The 20,806-nt window shown below is 36.7% G+C and overlaps 1 protein-coding gene across 4 annotated transcripts in view; it reads right to left on the bottom strand.

Annotated features, from left to right (window-relative positions):
- ERBB4 (erb-b2 receptor tyrosine kinase 4) overlaps positions 1-20,806 on the bottom strand; it is a 1,128,925-nt gene that overhangs the window by 357,959 nt on the left and 750,160 nt on the right. For all 4 annotated transcript variants that reach the window (XM_007470009.1, XM_007470010.1, XM_007470012.1 and 1 more), the window contains exon 4: positions 18,964-19,098. In XM_007470009.1, the coding sequence (XP_007470071.1) occupies positions 18,964-19,098 (135 nt within the window). The remainder of the gene's footprint in view (positions 1-18,963; positions 19,099-20,806) is intronic.

The following is a 20,806-nucleotide window of genomic DNA, read 5'->3' as shown; positions in this document are numbered from 1 at the left end:
TTTTTTTTTTTTTTTTTTTTTTTCTTTTTTTGCGGTACGCAGGCCTCTCACTGTTGTGGTCTCTCCCATTGCAGAGCACAGGCTCCAGAGGTGCAGGATCAGTGGCCATGGCTCACAGGTTCAGCCGCTCCGCAGCATGTGGGATCTTCACGGACTGGGACACGAACCCGTGTCCCCTGCATCGGCAGGCAGACTCTCAACCACTGCGCCACCAGGGAAGCCCCATTCAAATATTTTTAAAGGAACATATATTCTTACTCTAAATTAAGTTACCGTTGATGAAACAATTTTTGTGGTTTTTTTTTTTTTTTTTCCTCCCTCAGATAAAATGTCTGGGTCCACTGTGTGGATTAGTAGAAGTAATTTCTTTTTCATAAGAACGTTACAAAACTGCATGATATTAATTTATCTTTCTCTACTGATTCAAACAGGAAGATCCCTGTCAGTTATACAACCATAAGGAACTTCACACGTGTATTTATTCCACTAAAAATACACAGCAAATTTTTTCAATAAAATATTTGATATTTAAAATTATGCAACTAAATACAATTTAGAAATGAAGAAGTGTTGGTTATCCAACATTTTATTGCTTTTAAAAATCTTTTAGGGGCCTTCCGGGAAGATGGTGGAAGAGTAAGACACGGAGATCACCTTCCTCCTCACAGATACACCAGAAATACATCTACACGTGGAACAACTCCTACAGAACACCTACTGAACGCTGGCAGAAGACCTCAGACCTCCCAAAAGGCAAGAAACTCCCCACGTACCTGGGTAGGGCAAAAGAAAAAAGAATAAACAGAGACAAAAGGATAGGGATGGGACCTGCACCAGTGGGAGGGAGCCGTGAAGGAGGAAAGGTTTCCACACACTAGGAGGCCCCTTCGCGGGCGGAGACTGTGGGTGGCGGAGGGGGAGCTTCGGCACCACGGAGGAGAGCATAGCAACAGGGGCGCGGAGGGCAAAGAGGAGAGATTCCCGCACAGAGGATCAGGGCTGACTGGCACTCACCAGCCTGTGAGGCTTGTCTGCTCACCCGCCGGGGCGGGTGGGGCCGGGAGTTGAGGCTCAGGCTTTGGTCGGAGCGCTGGGAGAGGACTGGGGTTGGTGGCTTGAACACAGACTGAGGGGGTTAGGCTTTTTTTCATTCCTTCCCTCCTTCCTTCCTTCCTCCCTCCCTCCTTTCTTTCTTTCTTTCTTTCTACTTCTACTAATACTTTCTTTCTAGCAGGGGGTTAGGGCACCACGGCTAGCCGGGAGGGAGTCCGGGGAAAAGTCTGGACCTGCCAAAGAGGCAAGAGACTTTTTCTTACCTCTTTGTTTCCTGTGTGCGAAGAGGGGGGATTGAGAGCGCCGATTAAAGGAGCTCCAGAGATGGGAGCGAGCCGCGGCTAAAAGCGCGGACCCCAGAGAGGGGCATGAGACGCTAAGGCTGCTGCTGCCGTCACCAAGAAGCCCGTGTGCGAGCATAGGTTACTACCCACACCTCCCCCTTCCGGGGAGCCTGTGCAGCCCGCCACTGCCAGGGTCCCGGGATCCAGGGACAACTTCCCCGGGAGAACGCACGGCGTGCCTCAGGCTGGTGTAACGTTATGACGGCCTCTGCCGCCGCAGGCTCGCTCCGCACTCCGTGCCCCTCCCTCCCCCTGGCCTGAGTGAGCCAGAGCCCCCGAATCAGCAGCTAACGAATTAACCCCGTCCTGTCTGAGTGAAGAACAAAGGCCCTCCAAAACAAGATCCAGCCTCATTCACCAGAATACAGGCACTAGTCCCCTCCACCAGGAAGCCTACACACCCACTGAACCAGTCTTAGCCACTGGAGACAGACACCAAACACAACAGGAACTACGAACCTGAAGCCTGAAAAAAGGAGACCCCCAAAACAGTAAGATAAGCACAATGAGAAGACAGAAAAACACACAGCAGATGAAGGAGCAAGATAAAAGGCCCTCCAGCGACCTGCACGCAGAGGCGGGGCCAAATCCAAAGCTGAGCCCCTGGGAGCTGTGAGAACAAAGAAGAGAAAGGGAAATCTCTCCCAGCAGCCTCAGAAGCAGCGGACTAAAGCTCACAATCAACTTGATGTACCCTGCATCTGTGGAACACATGAATATACAACAAATCATCCCAAATTGAGGAGGTGGACTTTGAGAGCAAGATTTATGATTTTTTTCCCCTTTTTCTCTTTTTGTGAGTGTGTATGTGTATGCTTTGCAGAGCAGAATAACGAAAAAAGAATGAAAAGAACTGAGGACAGTCTCAGAGACCTCTGGGACATTAAACACACGAATATTTGAATTACAGGGGTTCCTTTGTGAGTGTGTATGTGTATGCTTCTGTGTGAGATTTTGTCTGTATAGCTTTGCTTCCACCATTCGTCCTAGGGTTCTATCCGTCCGTTTTTTGTTTTTTGTTTTTAATTTTTTTTCTTAATAATTATTTTTAATTTTAATAAATTCAAGGAGAAATACGCCAAGACACATATTAATCAAACTGTCAAAAACTAAATACAAAGAAAGCATATTAAAAGCAGCAAGGGAAAAACAACAAATAACACACAAGGGAATCCCCATAAGGTTAACAGCTGATCTCTCAGCAGAAACTCTACAAGCCAGAAGGGAGTGGCAGGACATACTGAAAGTGATGAAGGAGAAAAACCTGCAACCAAGATTACTCTACCCAGCAAGGATCTCATTCAGATTTGATGGAGAAATTAAAACCTTTACAGACAAGCAAAAGCTGAGAGAGTTCAGCACCACCAAACCAGCTTTACAACAACTGCTAAAGGAACTTCTCTAGGCAAGAAACACAAGAGAAGGAAAAGACCTATAATAAGGAACCCAAAACAAGTGAGAAAATGGGAATAGGAACATACATATCGATAATTACCTTAAATGTAAATGGATTAAATGCCCCCACCAAAAGACACAGATTGGCTGAATGGAAACAAAAACAAGACCCATATATTTGCTGTCTACAGGAGACCCACTTCAGACCTAGAGACACATACAGACTGAAAGTAAACGGATGGAAAAAGATATTTCATGCAAATGGAAACCAAAAGAAGCTGGAGTAGCAATTCTCATATCAGCCAAAATAGACTTTAAAATAGAGACTATTAGAAGAGACAAAGAAGGACACTACATAATGATCAAGGGATCAGTCCAAGAAGAAGATATAACAATTGTAAATATTTATGCACCCAATATAGGAGCACCTAAATACATAAGGGAAACACTAACAGCCATAAAAGGGGAAATCGACAGTCACACATTCATAGTAGGGGACTTTAACACCCCACTTTCACCAATGGACAGATGATCCAAAATGAAAATAAATAAGGAAACACAAGGTTTAAATAATACATTAAACAAGATGGACTTAATTGATATTTATAGGACATTCCATCCAAAAACAACAGAATACACATTTTTTCTCAAGTGCTCATGGAACATTCTCAGGATAGAACATATCTTGGGTCACAGGTCAAGCCTTGGTTATTTTAAGAAAATTGAAATTGTTTCAAGTATCTTTTCCGACCACAATGCTATAAGACTAGATATCAATTACAGGAAAAGATCTGTAAAAAAATACAAACTCATGGAGGCTAAACAATACATTACTTAATAACAAAGTGATCACTGAAGAAATCAAAGAGGGAGTAAAAAAATACCTAGAAACAAATGACAATGGAGACACGATGACCCAAAATCTATGGGATGCAGCAAAAGCAGTTCTAAGAGGGAAGTTTATAGCAATACAATCCTACCTTAAGAAAAAGGAAACATCTCGAATAAACAACCTAACCTTGCACCTAAAGCAATTAGAGAAAGGAGAACAAAAAAACCCCAAAGTTAGCAGAAGGAAAGAAATCTTAAAAATCAGATCAGAAATAAATGAAAAAGAAATGAAGGAAATGATAGCAAAGATCGATAAAACTAAAAGCTGGTTCTTTGAGAAGATAAACAAACTTGATAAACCATTAGCCAGACTCATTAAGAAAAAGAGGGGGAAGACTCAAATCTATAGAATGAGAAATGGATTAACAAAATTGATAAACCATTAGCCAGACTCATCAAGAAAATAAGGGAGAAGACTCAAATCAATAGAATCAGAAATGAAAAAGGAGAAGTAACAACTGACACTGCAGAAATACAAAGGATCATGAGGGATTACTACAAGCAACTCCCTGCCAATAAAATGGACAACCTGGAAAAAATGGACAAACTCTTAGAAATGCACAACCTGCCAAGATTGAATCAGGAAGAAATAGAAAATATGAACAGACCAATCACAAGCACTGAAATTGAAACTGTGATTAAAAATCTTCCAACAAACAAAAGCCCAGGACCAGATGGCTTCACAGGCGAATTCTATCAAACATTTAGAGAAGAGCTAAACCTACACTTCTTAAACTCTTCCAAAATATAGCAGAGGGAAGAACACTCCCAAACTCAATCTACGAGGCCACCATCACCCTGATACCAAAACCCGACAAGGATGTCACAAAGAAAGAAAACTACAGGCCAATATCACTGATGAACATAGATGCAAAAATCCTCAACAAAATACTAGCAAACAGAATCCAACAGCACATTAAAAGGATCATACACCATGATCAAGTGGGGTTTATTCCAGGAATGCAAGGATTCTTCAATATATGCAAAACAATCAATGTGATAAATCATATTAATAAATTGAAGGAGAAAAACCATATGATCATCTCAATAGATGCAGAGAAAACTTTTGGCAAAATTTAACACCCATTTATGATAAAAACCCTGCAGAAAGTAGGCATAGAGGGAACTTTCCTCAACATAATAAAGCCCATATATGACAAACTCACAGCCAACATCATCCTCAATGGCGAAAAACTGAAAGCATTTCCACTAAGGTCAGGAACAAGACAAGGTTGCCCACTCTCACCACTCTTATTCAACATAGTTTTGGAAGTTTTAGCCACAGCAATCAGAGAAGAAAAGGAAATAAAAGGAATCCAAATCGGAAAAGAAGAAGTAAAGCTGTCACTGTTTGCAGATGACATGATACTATACATAGAGAATCCTAAAGATGCTACCAGAAAACTACTAGAGCTAATCAATGAATTTCGTAAAGAAGCAGGATACATAATGAATGCACAGAAATCTCTGGCATTCCTATATACTAATGATGAAAAATCTGAAAGTGAAATCAAGAAAACACTCCCATTTACCATTGCAACAAAAAGCATAAAATATCTAGGAATAAACCTACCTAAGGAGACAAAAGACCTGTATGCAGAAAATTATAAGACACTGATGAAAGAAATTAAAGATGATACAAACAGATGGAGAGATATACCATGTTCTTGGATTGGAAGAATCAACATTGTGAAAATGACTCTACTACCCAAAGCAATCTACAGATTCAATGCAATCCCTATCAAACTACCACTGGCATTTTTCACAGAACTAGAACAAAAAATTTCACAATTTGTATGGAAACACAAAAGACCCCAAATAGCCAAAGCAATCTTGAAAAAGGAAAACAGAGCTGGAGGAATCAGGCTGCCTGATTTCAGACTATACTACAAAACTACAGCAATCAAGACAGTATGGTACTGGCACAAAAACAGAAAGATAGATCAATGGAACAGGACAGAAAGCCCGGAGATAAAGCCACACACATATGGTCACCTTACCTTTGATAAAGGAGGCAGGAATGTACAGTGGAGAAAGGACAGCCTCTTCAATAAGTGGTTCTGGGAAAACTGGACAGGTACATGTAAAAGTATGAGATTAGATCACTCCCTAACACCATACACAAAAATAAGCCCCAAATGGATTAAAGACCTAAATGTAAGGCCAGAAGCTATCAAACTCTTAGAGGCAAACATAGGCAGAACACTCTATGACATACATCACAGCAAGATCCTTTTTGCCCCACCTCCTAGAAAAATGGAAATAAAAACAAAAATAAACAAATGGGACCTAATGAAACTTCAAAGCTTTTGCACAGCAAAGGAAACCATAAACAAGACCAAAAGACAACCCTCAGAATGGGAGAAAATATTTGCAAATGAAGCAACTGACAAAGGATTAATCTCCAAAATTTATAAGCAGCTCATGCAGCTCAATAACAAAAAAAAAAACAACCCAATCCAAAAATGGACAGAAGATCTAAATAGACATTTCTCCAAAGAAGATATATAGACTGCCAAAACACACATGAAAGAATGCTCAACTTCATTAATCATTAGAGAAATGCAAATCAAAACTACAATGAGATATCATCTCACAACAATCAGAATGGCCATCATCAAAAAATCTAGAAAGAATAAATGCTGGAGAGGGTGTGGAGAAAAGGGAACCCTACTGCACTGTTGGTGGGAATGTGAATTGGTTCAGCCACTATGGAGAACAGTATGGAGGTTCCTTAAAAAACTACAAATAGAACTACCATATGACCCAGCAATCCCACTACTAGGTATATACCCTGAGGAAACCAGAATTCAGAAAGAGTCATGTACCAAAATGTTCATTGCAGCTCTATTTACAATAGCCCGGAGATGGAAACAACCTAAGTGCCCATCGTCGGATGAATGGATAAAGAAGATGTGGCACATATATACAATGGAATATTACTCAGCCATAAAAAGAAACGAAATTGAGCTATTTGTAATGAGGTGGATAGACCTAGAGTCTGTCATACAGAGTGAAGTAAGTCAGACAGAGAAAGATAAATACCATATGCTAACACATATATATGGAATTTAAGAAAAAAAAATGTCATGAAGAACCTAGTGGTAAGACAGGAATAAAGACACAGACCTACTAGAGAATGGACTTTAGGATATGGGGAGGGGGAAGTGTAAGCTGTGACAAAGCGAGGGAGAGGCATGGACATATATACACTAACAAACGTAAGGTAGATAGCTAGTGGGAAGCAGCCGCATAGCACAGGGAGATCACTCGGTGCTTTGTGACTGCCTGGAGGGGTGGGATAGGGAGGGTGGGAGGGAGGAAGACACAAGAGGGAAGAGATATGGGAACATATGTATATGTATAACTGATTCACTTTGTTATAAAGCAGAAACTAACACACCATTGTAAAGCAATTATACTCCAATAAAGATGTAAAAAAAATCTTTTAGTTTTATCATTGTATTTATTTCTAGCAAAGCAAATTTCTTTATTCTGAAAAACACATTTTGATAAAACTATTAACTAGTAATAGTTAATTATCAACAAAGTAACTAGTAACTTGGGCATGTAGGTAGCTCTTCTGATGCTGTATTCTACTTCCAGAGTACAGAGTTTGAACTGATTCTATAGAAAATATTTTTTTAAAAGCTACTTAGTTCAAAATCTTAGTTTAATAAAGTGTGAGGAGGTAGGAGAATAAAAGTGGCTTATCAGGACACCTAATTTTGAGATGACTTTTCTTTTGTACATTTTTTTAATCAAGGTTTTTTTTTTTTTTCTTTTATATATTTCTCTTACATATACTTAAAGGGGAACTTTAAGAGAAATGTCACTGCGTAATTTCCTTTCCATTTTCTCTTCCCTGCTTAGAAAGAGCACCTACAATTGCCAAAAGAATCTCCTCTAAATAGAACATAATTTGTTCGTGCCAGGCAGCAAAGAATTAAATAAAAGTTGCATAGGGTTGCTTGCAACAATCTAGGCTTGAAAGATTGCTAAGTGGGTTAGCAGCTTGATCTCCTTATTCATCTTTCTCCAGCTCATTGTAGGGATGCTGGCTCCCCTGCTCCAACCCTCCAGCGTAACTAGTAGTCTTTCACCCACCTCTGCTCCAAACTGCAAAATAAAAGTGGCATAGTGAGTGGAACTGATAGGAGAGGGAAGACGTCTGAAACCTCTTCTTTGCAAATGGTATGAAAGGGAAAACCTGAATACACCATTTTCAGTTACTTTTTTCTTTAAGTTCCTAGCTTTCTCTAAGGGATGAGAAATTAGAGAAGAAAAGGAAAATGTAAGCTCTTTAAATTCTACTTAATTGTGCAATTGAGTTTCAGGAAAACAATTACATTAGTAAGCAGGAATAAGCATGTGAATGGTAAGGAAACCTTTGAATGATGGTCGTAGAACAGGACACAGACATAAACATAATCACTTTTAACCCATTACAGAGTAAACAAATCACAGAAAAATAGTAGAGGGTAAAACTGAGTGGATTCAGCACAATTTTCATTCAATTCTACATAGTTGCTTTAAACACCAGTAATACAAACAGGGCTTTAGGTTTTAAAAAAAAAATCAACCATGGAATGCTCTGTAATCTCTTTCACATTAATCAAGTACTTGTTATTTGAGTCCACATAGAATTTTATTTGGTTTGGATAAGTCTCAAACTTTCTGAAAATTTAAGTCAATTTTGATCAACTTAGCATTTCAACCCCTACACCTAATTCTTCCAAGCTTAGAATTATTTGCAAATCCTCTTATAGCAGGATGACTCAAAACATTACATACGGGGACATTTTTTTAAATTGTGGAAAAAATAGGATAAAAAATGTGGGAGATCACCAGAGATCTCTTACTGACAGTCACTTTATGTTAATGTTCCTAGCTTTACATTTTAAATATTTTTTTTATTGTGGAAAAATATGCATAACATAAATTTTACATCTTAACTGTTTTTAAGTGTACAGGTCAGGGTACTAATACACTCACATTGTTGTATAACAATTACAACCATCTACCCCATAACTCTTTCCATCTTATAAAACTGAAATATACTCATTAAACAATAGCTCCCCATTCTCCCTGCACCTCCAGCCCCTGCAACCACCACTATATTTTCTGTCTTTATGATTTTGACTGCTCTAAGTATTGCATGTAAGTAAGGATCATATGGTATGTGTCTTCTTATGACTGGTTTATTTCACTTAGCATAATTTCCACAAGGTTCAGCCCGGTTGTAGTGTATGTCAGAATTTCCTGCTTTTCAAGGCAGAATAACATTCCATTGTATGTATATACCACCTTTTGCCTATCCATTCACCCATCTATAAGATACTTGGGAAAGATTTATTTTCGATTATATTACTTTTATTAGGTTTTCTGTGATTGTTACCCAATTCAAACAAAGTGTGTAGCTCTTATTACTTTTTTTTTCCAATAAGAAAGACATTATTCATTGCTAAAGATCTCCAATTCCAAAAACTTTCCATTTCTAAAAATGTTAGGAGTTACTACTTCAAAGAAAAGCTGATTATCCTGATTTCATGGCCTTTTTCCACTCTGAACAGTGTGAAAACCATTTTCATAATATCAGCAACTTTTAGTTAAGTAATGATATATTTTTTTCAATGAAAGTGAAAAGCCTTGTTAAAATCTGAAGTAATCTCAGACAAACAATAAAATCTTGATGGCTGCCCTTAACTTGACAATTTGAACCTTAGAGACCTGCTATTTCATAAAATTTTGATCTTTTCACACCATTCACTGGAAGAAAGCGAGTCCTTATTGCTAAAAATTTATCTCAGCCACCCCAAATGGGGCTCTTAATATCTACCTTACAGACTTTCTATAAGAATTAGAAATAGAGTTTTTTCAGTGCATGTCATATATCAGGCCCAAAGGGTCACAGGCCCTTAAAGCATTGCTATAGTTATCAATGAAATTAGTGAAGGAAGTTTCACATGACAACAGAGCGCTACATATTCTCTAAGAGGAGACTCATGTATTTGGTGGTCGCTCATTTGCAGCAAGCCTATATATTCTACATCAATTTTGAATCAGCATAGGTCTGAGATGTCTTAATCATAATAGGCTTTGCTAATCATTTTACTAGCATAGAAATCCTACACCAGATCAGTTCTACTTAAACCTGTCACTAGAATCAATTAGAGAACTTTGATGATAGGTAGCCTCCCATCCTTAAACCAAACTTACCCAGTGAGAATCTCTGGGAGTAGATTCTGACAAATGTCCAAGTTTGGAAGCCATTAATCTACTTATCATTGGACATAAACACCCTTGCCTTTTGTAATGCTAGACCATGATACACAACATCTCTGCTATTTCCTTTCAACAAGCTATGGTCATGAAGATTTATTTGAAGGCAGAAAATTGAACATTTTAAGAGCTAGAGCAGTATGCTTTTGGGGTACAGAGGAGTCAATCTTTGAGGCAGAAACTCAGTTTACTTTGAGAGGGTAAAACAGGCTTACTCTGTAAGCAAGCCTTTTAGGGAAAGGCTAAACAGATAGGTAACTTCTATCTGTTCTTGAGGAAATCTTGAGTGTAAGAAGTTAACATGAATGTAGAAGCTAAGTATACTGTTCAATAATTTAAATGAAAAATATTAGCAGAATATGACCCTGAAGATATTTTCCTCTATAAATTTTGAGTTAAACTGGCCTGTCTCTAAAGAGGTTATTCTTTCCTGAGTTGTGTGTATGTGTGTGTGTGTGTGTGTGTGTGTGTGTGTGAGTGTGTGTGTTTATTCACCATTTGCCCTAGAGGAGACTAGGGTCCATGATCAGTTCATACCATGTATGATGTGTAGGCTTAATTTTCTTTTTGCATCCTTACAGGGAGAAATGATAAGCACTGTACTGTGCTTAGCCCAGCATTACCTACACAGGGCTACTGATGTTCACACATGGTAGTAGTGTACTTAGCTGACTAGCTGACTGTCAGATTTTCTATAATTGTGAGAGCTGGTTCTTAAATGCAGCCATTACTAAATATTAAAATATATAAACCCACAATTTAAATTTTATTTTAAAAAGGCAATATACACTTAAAATTCATTATTTCCTGATTAGTTCACATCTATTGACTCTCTATGCTGGAAATACTACCTAAATGTATGCTAAGTGGGCATCTCTTCCAAAATCCACATTGGTTGCTAAAAAGGGATAACTAGGAATGTTTACACCATGAAAATCAGCAAACTCTACAAATTGGCATGTTTTCTTCTTTATTTTGTGAAGAGAGGTTATTAAACATTTACCAGCACACTACTGACATGATGTAATTTTAGACTGAAGAAATGATGCTTTGGGACATGTACTACTAAAACCTTTCTAAGGAAGCCACATTATATTCGATGCCTGGAGTGGGCATTTTCTTATGCAATGAATTGATGTTTCTACTAATTCAGAAACAGAAAATGAAATGAGCCTTCGTCTGGAGAAGGGGCAAAAAGCCTAGGAGATAATAAGAGTCGGTTCTTAAGGTTTACAAATGGTCAGAGGGTCCCAATAGTTAGGGATATCCTCACGTACAACACAAGAACAGGAACACAAAAGTCAAGTTTGGGCCTCTCTGTCCCTCAAGAAACATTATTATTATTAGCAAAATCATGTTAATAACTAACGTCATTTATGCTTTGAGGAAATTGGGGGTATAGTGGGTCTTCAGAGCAGTACAGCTGTGAGGTTTACTGTAGTCATTTGTGGCAGAAGCTGGGGTTGGCAGTAAGAGAACACAGCCAGAGTGGAGAGACTATGGAACTTATTCCAGATTTTAGGTGGTTTATATGTAAAAGGAAAGTGAAAACTAATTTATAATCATAAACTATTGAGGCCAATGTGTGTATATGTAAGTATATGTGTGTGTGTACACACATTTATATAATATGTTTACTTTATAAGTATATATTATATGTAAATCCATATATATATATGATTTGCAATAAAATAAAATACCCCATGAAATGCATGATAAATATGAGAACTGAGCTGAGCTAGGAAAGGTCTATTGTGGGAGAATTCTTCCATTCTGCCACCTGGGGTTGAGGTAAAGTACCCCTGAGGAATATTCTATCACTTTCTAGAAAGCAAAGATCATACTTCTTTAATTTTATGTACATATACTATCTGATGAAAAAGTTAATTGAAAGAAAATTATTGCATTTGATGAAAATAAAGATTTGTCATAAAAAATTTATTCAAAAAGTGATACAATGCACTCTTATTCCAGGAAACTAAAGAATAAGAAAACCAAGCTAGCAGATACATTGTGCTTGTATCTTGTAACATTCTTACATAACAGTTTATCCTGGAGTGAATTTCAGTCAACCTGGAAAACCTCTTCTTATAAATATAATGATAAAGGCCCTCTCAGATAAGAGTCAGATTCAAGTCCCTACTCTCTCACCAACAGATAAAAAATATGGCAGAACTGCCACTTGCTCTTATTTTTAAAAAATATATTCCTAGATTCTGTTCTGTTTGCTAATATTTTGTTTAGAAAAATTGCATCTGAATTCAATAAGTGATTTTTAGTTCTTTTGTTTTGTCAGATGAGATTCATGAAGAATTTATTTTATACGTCTTTTCAAAGAACTATCTTTTGGGTTCATGCAGATTCATTTAGGCTTTCTAATGCTTTTTCACACTTTTCTGTTTCCCTAATTAAAACTTTTATCTTAAAACTTTTAAAAACAATATGCATAATTTGATTCTATATATGCATTTCTGTAAAAGTGGATATGTGCGTATATAATACACAGAAACTGAAGCTGTATTGAAATGCACTGTGGGCAAATTTTGTTTTTTATTCTACTACAAAATTCTAAACTTTGAAGAGTGCATGTATTTTACATAACTATTTTCACACTGAAGGAGTAACAACAGGTGATAAACTAAGAAAATCAAGTTTAACTGTATTTTGACATCTGATTATTTTCTAGTTCAACAAAGTTATCTAGATAGGACACAACATGCAGTATTAGTTAGGAGCAGACAATTATTAAGATATGTAAGAGTCATTAAAAGAAAAATATAGTTTTAAGTTTTACTAATTTTTTTTTTTTTTGCAGTACGCGGGCCTCTCACTGTTGTGGCCTCTCCCGTTGCGGAGCACAGGCTCCAGACGCGCAGGTTCAGCGGCCATGGCTCACAGGCCCAGCCGCTCCGCGGCATGTGGGATCTTCCCGGACCGGGGCACGAACCCGTGTCCCCTGCATTGGCAGGCGGACTCTCAACCACTGCGCCACCAGGGAAGCCCTACTAATGGTTTTAATGCAGGCGGAACACCTGGTTTAAACAAACGATTAGTCTTCAGATTATGTTTGTGAACTTAATGCTCTTTTATGAATCTTCCAATTCCCCCACACTCCCATTGTGTCATTAGCTGGTATTTGGTTTTAGAAAGCAATTGAGAATGAGAGGTGCATCTGGTGTAAGCTAAAAAAAAAAAAAAAAAAAAAAAAAGACTAGGATCTGCAGCATCTGAGTGTTGTAGCTTTCAGTGTCTCAGTGAGATCAAGCTATGAAATATTATCTTCTGGATGCTAAAACACACATGAAACAGAAACATAATAGAATATCAACTAATTAATATATAATGAAAATATAACTGTCACATATAAAAATAATCTGTCCACATATGGTCAAGTCATATGAAAAAAACAAATCTTAATCAGAAGACAGTTTATTACTTTACTATAAGAAATCACTCAAATTTTGACTCATAGTAACCCATTTCTTCCTCATAATAATGCATAATAACCCTAGGAAGTTGATAATATAAGCTCTTAGCCAAGAACCTATGTGTAATCTTTCAAGCCTGACCATAGGTAGCTACGAAGGCTTTACCTGGCAGTGCACACAGAGGAAAGCAGCCCTCCTTACAGCAGGGGTGGTGCACAGTCAATGTGCTGAGGTCTCTGAAGGGAGCTGCAGTCAAGGAGGACTCAGGGCTCCCTGACAAGCCATGCTTTTAAGCATGTTGCCATTCCTAGCCCAGGTGCTTCCATTAGGAGGTCTCTTTTTCAAGTGCCTGCCTTGGGTGCCTTTGCTGAAATGTCCTTAGAGGGGTTGGGGGAACCCACTCTGGCTCATTACTCAGTACTTTCCCACTCTCAGCCCTTTCCCCTCTCCCTCCCACCTGCCTTCTGGCCCCCAGATCCATAAAACTTCAGGCAGGAGACTTTGCTTGGGGGCTCCCTCAGCAGTGAGACAATTTCCTGGGTTTGTGTTGATCAGTCTGATCCATCTGACTCTCTCCTGGAGCTGTTCCATGGTGAAAAATGGCACGGTGGAGGACTTGGTGCTTTTTCCACTGCAGCTTCTTGCTTATACTATTGCCTTAAGTGATTAAAAGCTTGAGTGTTACCTTCTTATTGGTTCTTTGTCTTAATTGACCACCATGAAATCTAGCGGCTCAGCTCAGCTCTTGACTCTCTCCTTTTATAGTCGTGGAAATGGAGGTGCTGAGAGCATAAGTGACTTGCCCAAGGTCACATAACTAGTAAGCGGCAATGTTAGATTTCAGACAAGGCTGTTCGACTCCTAAATCCATTCTCTTAACTATACATCTTCTTCTTGGAAAATATCATTGTCTATTTTTCCATGTTCAGGTTCTGATATACTCCCATTTGCTTAATTATTAGAGGGCAAGTAATTTCCATCATTTTGATATTCTCATGTTGACGAGTGTTATTATAGAGCTCCAGGTAAGTGAAACATAACTCACTATATGATTTTTTTTCACTCTGAAGGGCAGCTTGTTGCATAGGCCCTATTGACATAGCTTTTCAAGGATGATAGAATGTTAGAGAAGTCTTGCTAGGGATCTGTACAAGAAAAAAGACACTCGTCTCTACTTTATCCTGCTAAAGTTTAGCAGATATTTTGAAAAATACAATTTGGTTAAAATTATCCCAAAATAACATATTTTGAAAGAAGTAGTATCATTTAAAAATTGTTTTTCCACACACTTCAAACCTTTTCCTCATTGTTTCAATTATTGCCAAAAAGTCTGTCAATAAAAAGCCCGGTTGCTCTTGAAAATATTGCACTTTTCTGCTTTAAGAATTAGTACTCAGTCCATTCTCTACATCTGTGTCCTTATTCCTGTCTCGCCCCTAGGTTCATCAGAACCTTTTCCTTTTTTTTTTTTAGATTCAGGGACATCAGCTCGGTGCTTTGTGACCACCTAGAGGAGTGGGATGGGGATATGGGGATATATGTATACATATAACTGATTCATTTTGTTACAGAAACTAATTAAAAATTGTTTTTCCACACACTTCAAACCTTTTCCTCATTGTTTCAATTATTGCCAAAAAGTCTGTCAATAAAAAGCCCGGTTGCTCTTGAAAATATTGCACTTTTCTGCTTTAAGAATTAGTACTCAGTCCATTCTCTACATCTGTGTCCTTATTCCTGTCTCGCCCCTAGGTTCATCAGAACCTTTTCCTTTTTTTTTTTTAGATTCAGGGACATCAGCTCGGTGCTTTGTGACCACCTAGAGGAGTGGGATGGGGATATGGGGATATATGTATACATATAACTGATTCATTTTGTTATACAGCAGAAACTAACACAATATTGTAAAGCAATTATACTCCAATAAAGATGTGGAAAAAAAAAAAAAAGAATTAGTATTGTACCAAAACCCAAAAGCATACGTTAAGAAATACTTTGCAAAATATCAGTTAAGAATCAATTATCCTTAAATTCTTTGTCAAAATTATGTGATTTGAACATATTTACAATTATTAAACAAATCAGTGTCTCCACGTATTTTATCTTATAATGATTATAAATATAATAAAATATAAATAGAACATAAATATAATTAATAGAAATACTGTAACATAATTATAGAAGTATAAATTAAATTAAGCATATACATGTGTATTGCCATCTTTACCTGAAATAGACTTGAAATGGATAAAATACCTGTCTGTGGATTATAATTTATTCTTCACATCCATTCTCTTAAATATAAGTAATGGATGGAATAAAATATAACTTGAATTCATCTGATTTTCCTATTTATGACCTGATCTATTTCATTTATTTATCTATTTATTCAGTATATATCTGTTATCCATCTATCATGTGCTAGAACAGAGGACAGGATGATGAATTGGACCCTGTCCACAAGGACTTTTCATTTTAGAGTGAGACAATGCCAGGGTTCAGCACTGGTTATTATAGGGTTACACAGGAAAAGTTACTTAATGTCGCTTATAGAAGAGAACACTTCTTAGAAGAGATAACAACTGATGAGTATCTTAAAGTATGAATAAAATTTGCCCAGCAAACAAAAGAAGAAGGGCAGTGCAGACAAAGAAATTTTAAAAACTCATTCTATAGAGGGGGAAAGTAAGTAGGAATCTGCTGAAAACTCCAAGTTGCTGGTTTTGACCCTACATTAGTCAGTTGCAGTGACAGTGTTTTTAGACAGGGTCATGGTTAGATTTCCATTAAATACAGCTATTGCTGGCATTTTGTCAGGTGGATTTGTCAGGACTGAAGGCAAGGAGAGTAGTTAAACACAGGGGCTCTTAACCAAGGGTTCTTGGGCCCCTAAAGGGGCTGTGGATAGAATTTATGAGGTTCTTGAACTTGATGGGGGAAATGTTACATTAGTTTTGGGTCTCACATTTAGGTCTTTAAACCATGTTGAGTTAATTTTATATATAGCATAAGATAAAAATCTAACTTCATTTTTGTGTCTGTGGCTATCCAGTTTTCCCAACACCATTTGTTAAAGTGACTTCCCTTTTTAAAATAATATTTATGCCAATTACTATTTCAAACTGTATTACATATTAGTCCCACTGTTAGAATACTTTATGTAATATAATAATAAAGAAGTATATTACTATATCACATAAAGTATGCTGATAGGTGTATTTCAATATAATTTATTTTGTTGTAATCCTTTATAATTTATTTTATAAATTTATTGATTTTATACATATTAATTGATGATATAAAATATTCATTTTGAGCCTCTTTATTTATTTTAAATATTGTGAGAAGGGGGCTATGGGTTCACCAGACTGCTACAAGGGTCATGGCCTCAAAAAATATTAAGAATTCAGAGACTGTTCCAAGAATTCAGGCAACAGACGAAGTCTTGAACTAGAGCAATGGTATTAAAAAATACGTACAATGAAGAAATAGGCAAATTCAGCATGATTTAGCAATTAAATAAATGTCAAGAACCAAAGATAAGGTGAACTCAGTGATGCCTACCAACGTCTTAACTTGGGTGATTTGATTGGTTGGTGGTGGGTAGTTCTGGAACTTAGTGGGGAAGCTGAATTTAAACCATGAGAACTGCCAGTAATCACCCATGGGGAGAAGGTAAGTGAAGAAACTGACTCAAGATAAAGCCATGGAAAACAAATATTCAAGGCCAGCCAATTTATTATTATCAGATATGGTATCATGCACTGTATATAACGTGTCAGCAAATAAAATGTGTATATAATGTGTATACACGTGTCAGCAAATAAAACTGATGTGTCAGCAAATAAACGTGTATATAACGTGTATATATAACGTGTCAGCAAATAAAACGTGTATATATAACATGTATATAACGTGTCAGCAAATAAAACTCATATGTAAAGAATAAAACTTCAACAAGCAATTGGTGGTTAATCTGTAAAGAATCATTTGTTATGATTCTACTCTGCATTTATAGTTTTTGTACCTGCAATTATTTGTATGCAAAAAAAATACAGCTACTGGTGCCTAATTATAGCCACAAACATCCAAATTTGCCCTCAAAAGAATAACACAAAGAGATACCATCTGTGAAAGTGCAGTAAATCCCTCACACCTTTCCTGCTCCACATCCTGTAAGGCTGGTGGACACATTCCCTTTGGCTTCTGTCTTGGGCTTTATTCTTGCCTGATCTCATTCATGCATTATAGACTAATAACTAATAATCTGAAAGTCAGTAGGCCTTTCCTCTTATCCAAACATTATGATTTTCCCCCCTCATATAAAATGTACTACGGTATGGGCAGACTGAAAAATGGAAGCCATGTCTGAAGCACATCATTTGCTTTGTTAGTGTGGACAGATTCAATTTTTCATTCACATGTAATTTTACAAGGTATGCAACTTGAACACTGTTGAACAAAGATGATATCTCATACAAATTTCTGCTTAAAGGTGACAAGCAAATTATGTTACTTTACTTTTTAAAGAAAGTTTTAGCCACTTATTAGAAACACAGCTGTCAGTTTTGTCAAGTATATTCATATTTCTCTGTTATTAGGACCATCAAGAAGTTTAATAATTGTCCCTTGGAATTTGATTTCCTACAAAAGTGCTATAACACAATCAGTACTATTGCAAATAATCATTGAACTGTATGAAGATAGTTATGATTTCAGATGGGAAACATATAATAATAGATGAGAAATATAAAACCCATGGTAATTCTTGATAAAGATTCTGTTCTGTTCTGTTCTCATACATATGTCAGTAGTAATAAATGTGGGGACAACATAGCCTGTTTCATAAAAGTGAAACAGATTCCCAGCAGAATAATTTCCAAAGGCTTTAACTAGAGTTCAAATATTACTTGCTTATCATTTAATCATATTAAACAGTTTGAATCTAATAGATCCTCTGTTGTAGAAATACTATACACTTTAAGAATGGGAAATTGGCTAGTTTATTAGGCTAATGACTAAAACCAGAATGTAATATATATTTCTTCTGTATGAAATATATATTTTTCCATTCTATTTATAGTGTTTAGAATTGTCATAAGGTATTACCATGAAGGTTTTAGGGATAAATGAAGGCTTAGGAATTCTAAAATTTTCACTGGTTTTTATTTCTTATCTAAAAATTTCAGTGAAAAGGAAAGTACATTTTTGTTCTACTACCTTTTTCTCAGTGGTGTATGAGTCACAAAGAGTTGAAGTAGCAGTTACACACCAGCCTTAAGTTTATGGACAATGGGCCACATGCTTAGACATTAGAAATATGGTAAAATAATTTAGATTTAGCAAAAGGGATCAGGTTAAGAAAATGAGAATTTGTAAAGGGGGAGTATCATTCTAAAAAGAGAGTTAATTAGAAGCAAAAAGAATGTCCTGTCATACATAACTAAACATTTCAATGGATGCAGTCAAAATTCAAAATACTATTAATGACATGATAAACATAAGCCATTCTTGTGAAAGCAAGAGGAAGAAGAATCTTTTGAGACATTAAAAAGGATAATGCTACTCACATCCTGAGCTACCATTTGTTGACACCAGAGTCAGGTTGGAAGGCCATGGATTCCGAACAATATCTTGCCAATGAATTGTGTCTGTATAACAAAGAAACTTGTTCTGGTCTACATAGACTCCACCATTTAGGATTTCTGTATTAAAACAAACAAACAAACATAGATTTGTTGTCAAACTTTTTGATGATAAAAGGTAGTCAATAAAAATTATTTACTGTTAAGCTATTTTCAGTGTTAAATTACAGTTACTTTGCTAATAGCCAAGATATCTTAAAAAAAATCTTTTTCCTGAGCCATATAGGTTGCAGAAATTTGAAAACATTGAACAATACAAAGAAAAACAACAACTCACAATTCAAGCACTCAGAGAGAAACACTCTTCACTTTTTGGTACAGATGCTATCAGTATTTTTTTATTTCCTCTGAAATTGGAATAATATTGCATATAATATTCATAACCTGCTAGTTTTGTTAATACTAAATGGTGAGTATTCAATGGTAATTAAATATTATTCTATGTAATTTCCAAGGAGCATATAATATGTCAGGGTATAACAAACAGTACTTATTTAACCAATCCCTTCTTATTGGTAATTTAACTTGTTTATCTCTGATTAGTTCTTTAAAAATTTTTTCTATAAATAACATTCACAGATTGTGAATATTTTTAAGACAGATTGTGAATATTTTTAAGACTTAGGCTACAAATTGTCAAATTTCCCTTAAAATTATTGTTTCAGTCAATGTGACATTGACAGGAATCAGTTAGGTAAGCAATTAGCGCAAAGTGGAAGCCAAAATTAATGCTTCAATCACAAAAGTGTTTTTTGTTCATCTCAAATGTAGTCAACAGAATTGCCAATTATTCCTTAAGAACAACACACAGCAAGATATCATAAAAACGCTCTGGTTCATTGGAATAAGGGCAAGATTGTGGGATTATGTGCATCAGAGCCAAGTTTTACTTGATTCTCTATTTCACTACTCTAGCCTTAATCAACTAACTTGTCCTCTCTGAACAATAGCTGATCATATACATAGATTCTCATTCAGATAGCTTTAGGTTATCCAGAAAAAAGGTAGATATTCCCTCTGAAAATACTATTCTTATCATTTTAAGAAATTGGTGAGAAATACACATAGCATCTTCCTACCCAATATCTACCACATTTTTTCTTCTTGTCCAATACAAGAACGAGTTAAGAGAAATCATATATCAGTCCATAAAGCATCCAGATACAAATAACAAAAGTCCAGTTAACAGTAATTTATATAGATAAGGGATAATTTTTCTCACATAATAAGAAACCTATTGGAGGCAGTGTGGATATTAGTTTAGCTGTTCTGCAGTACTCAAAACCTGCTATGTATGTTGGCTTTATTTATTCAAGGCATAAGATGGCTGCTGCATCTAAAGGTGTTTGTTTGAATTCAAGGCAAGGTAAAGACAGAAGAGCAAGCAGGAGACTTCCTCCTGGTGAAGCTTCAACTTTTGATTTGGAAAGACATGCTTTCCCCAAGGATTATGTCTGCATTACAATGGCCAGAACAATATCCCATGGCCATTACTACTGCAAGAGAGGCTGAGTGAGCAAGTATGTAGGTGAACATATTGTTATTCAAACAAAAGCCAAATGTGCAGGGGTGTTAGTGAGGAAGAAGAGGTCCGTGATATTGGGAAGGCAACTAACTCTATCTCTTGTGCTGGCCTTAAGAAAATCATCTCTCCTGTGCAGTATCCCAAGCTAAACCTTTAAGAGTCCCCTTAAATCAAAAAGGGGCATAAAAGAATGAATGGGGGCTTCCCTGGTGGCACAGTGGTTGGGAGTCCGCCTGCCGATGC

Source organism: Lipotes vexillifer, unplaced genomic scaffold (genome assembly GCF_000442215.2).
Source record: "Lipotes vexillifer unplaced genomic scaffold, Lipotes_vexillifer_v1.1 scaffold138, whole genome shotgun sequence".
NCBI classification, from domain to species: domain Eukaryota; kingdom Metazoa; phylum Chordata; class Mammalia; order Artiodactyla; family Lipotidae; genus Lipotes; species Lipotes vexillifer.
This window is presented reverse-complemented; position numbering and strand designations above follow the sequence as displayed.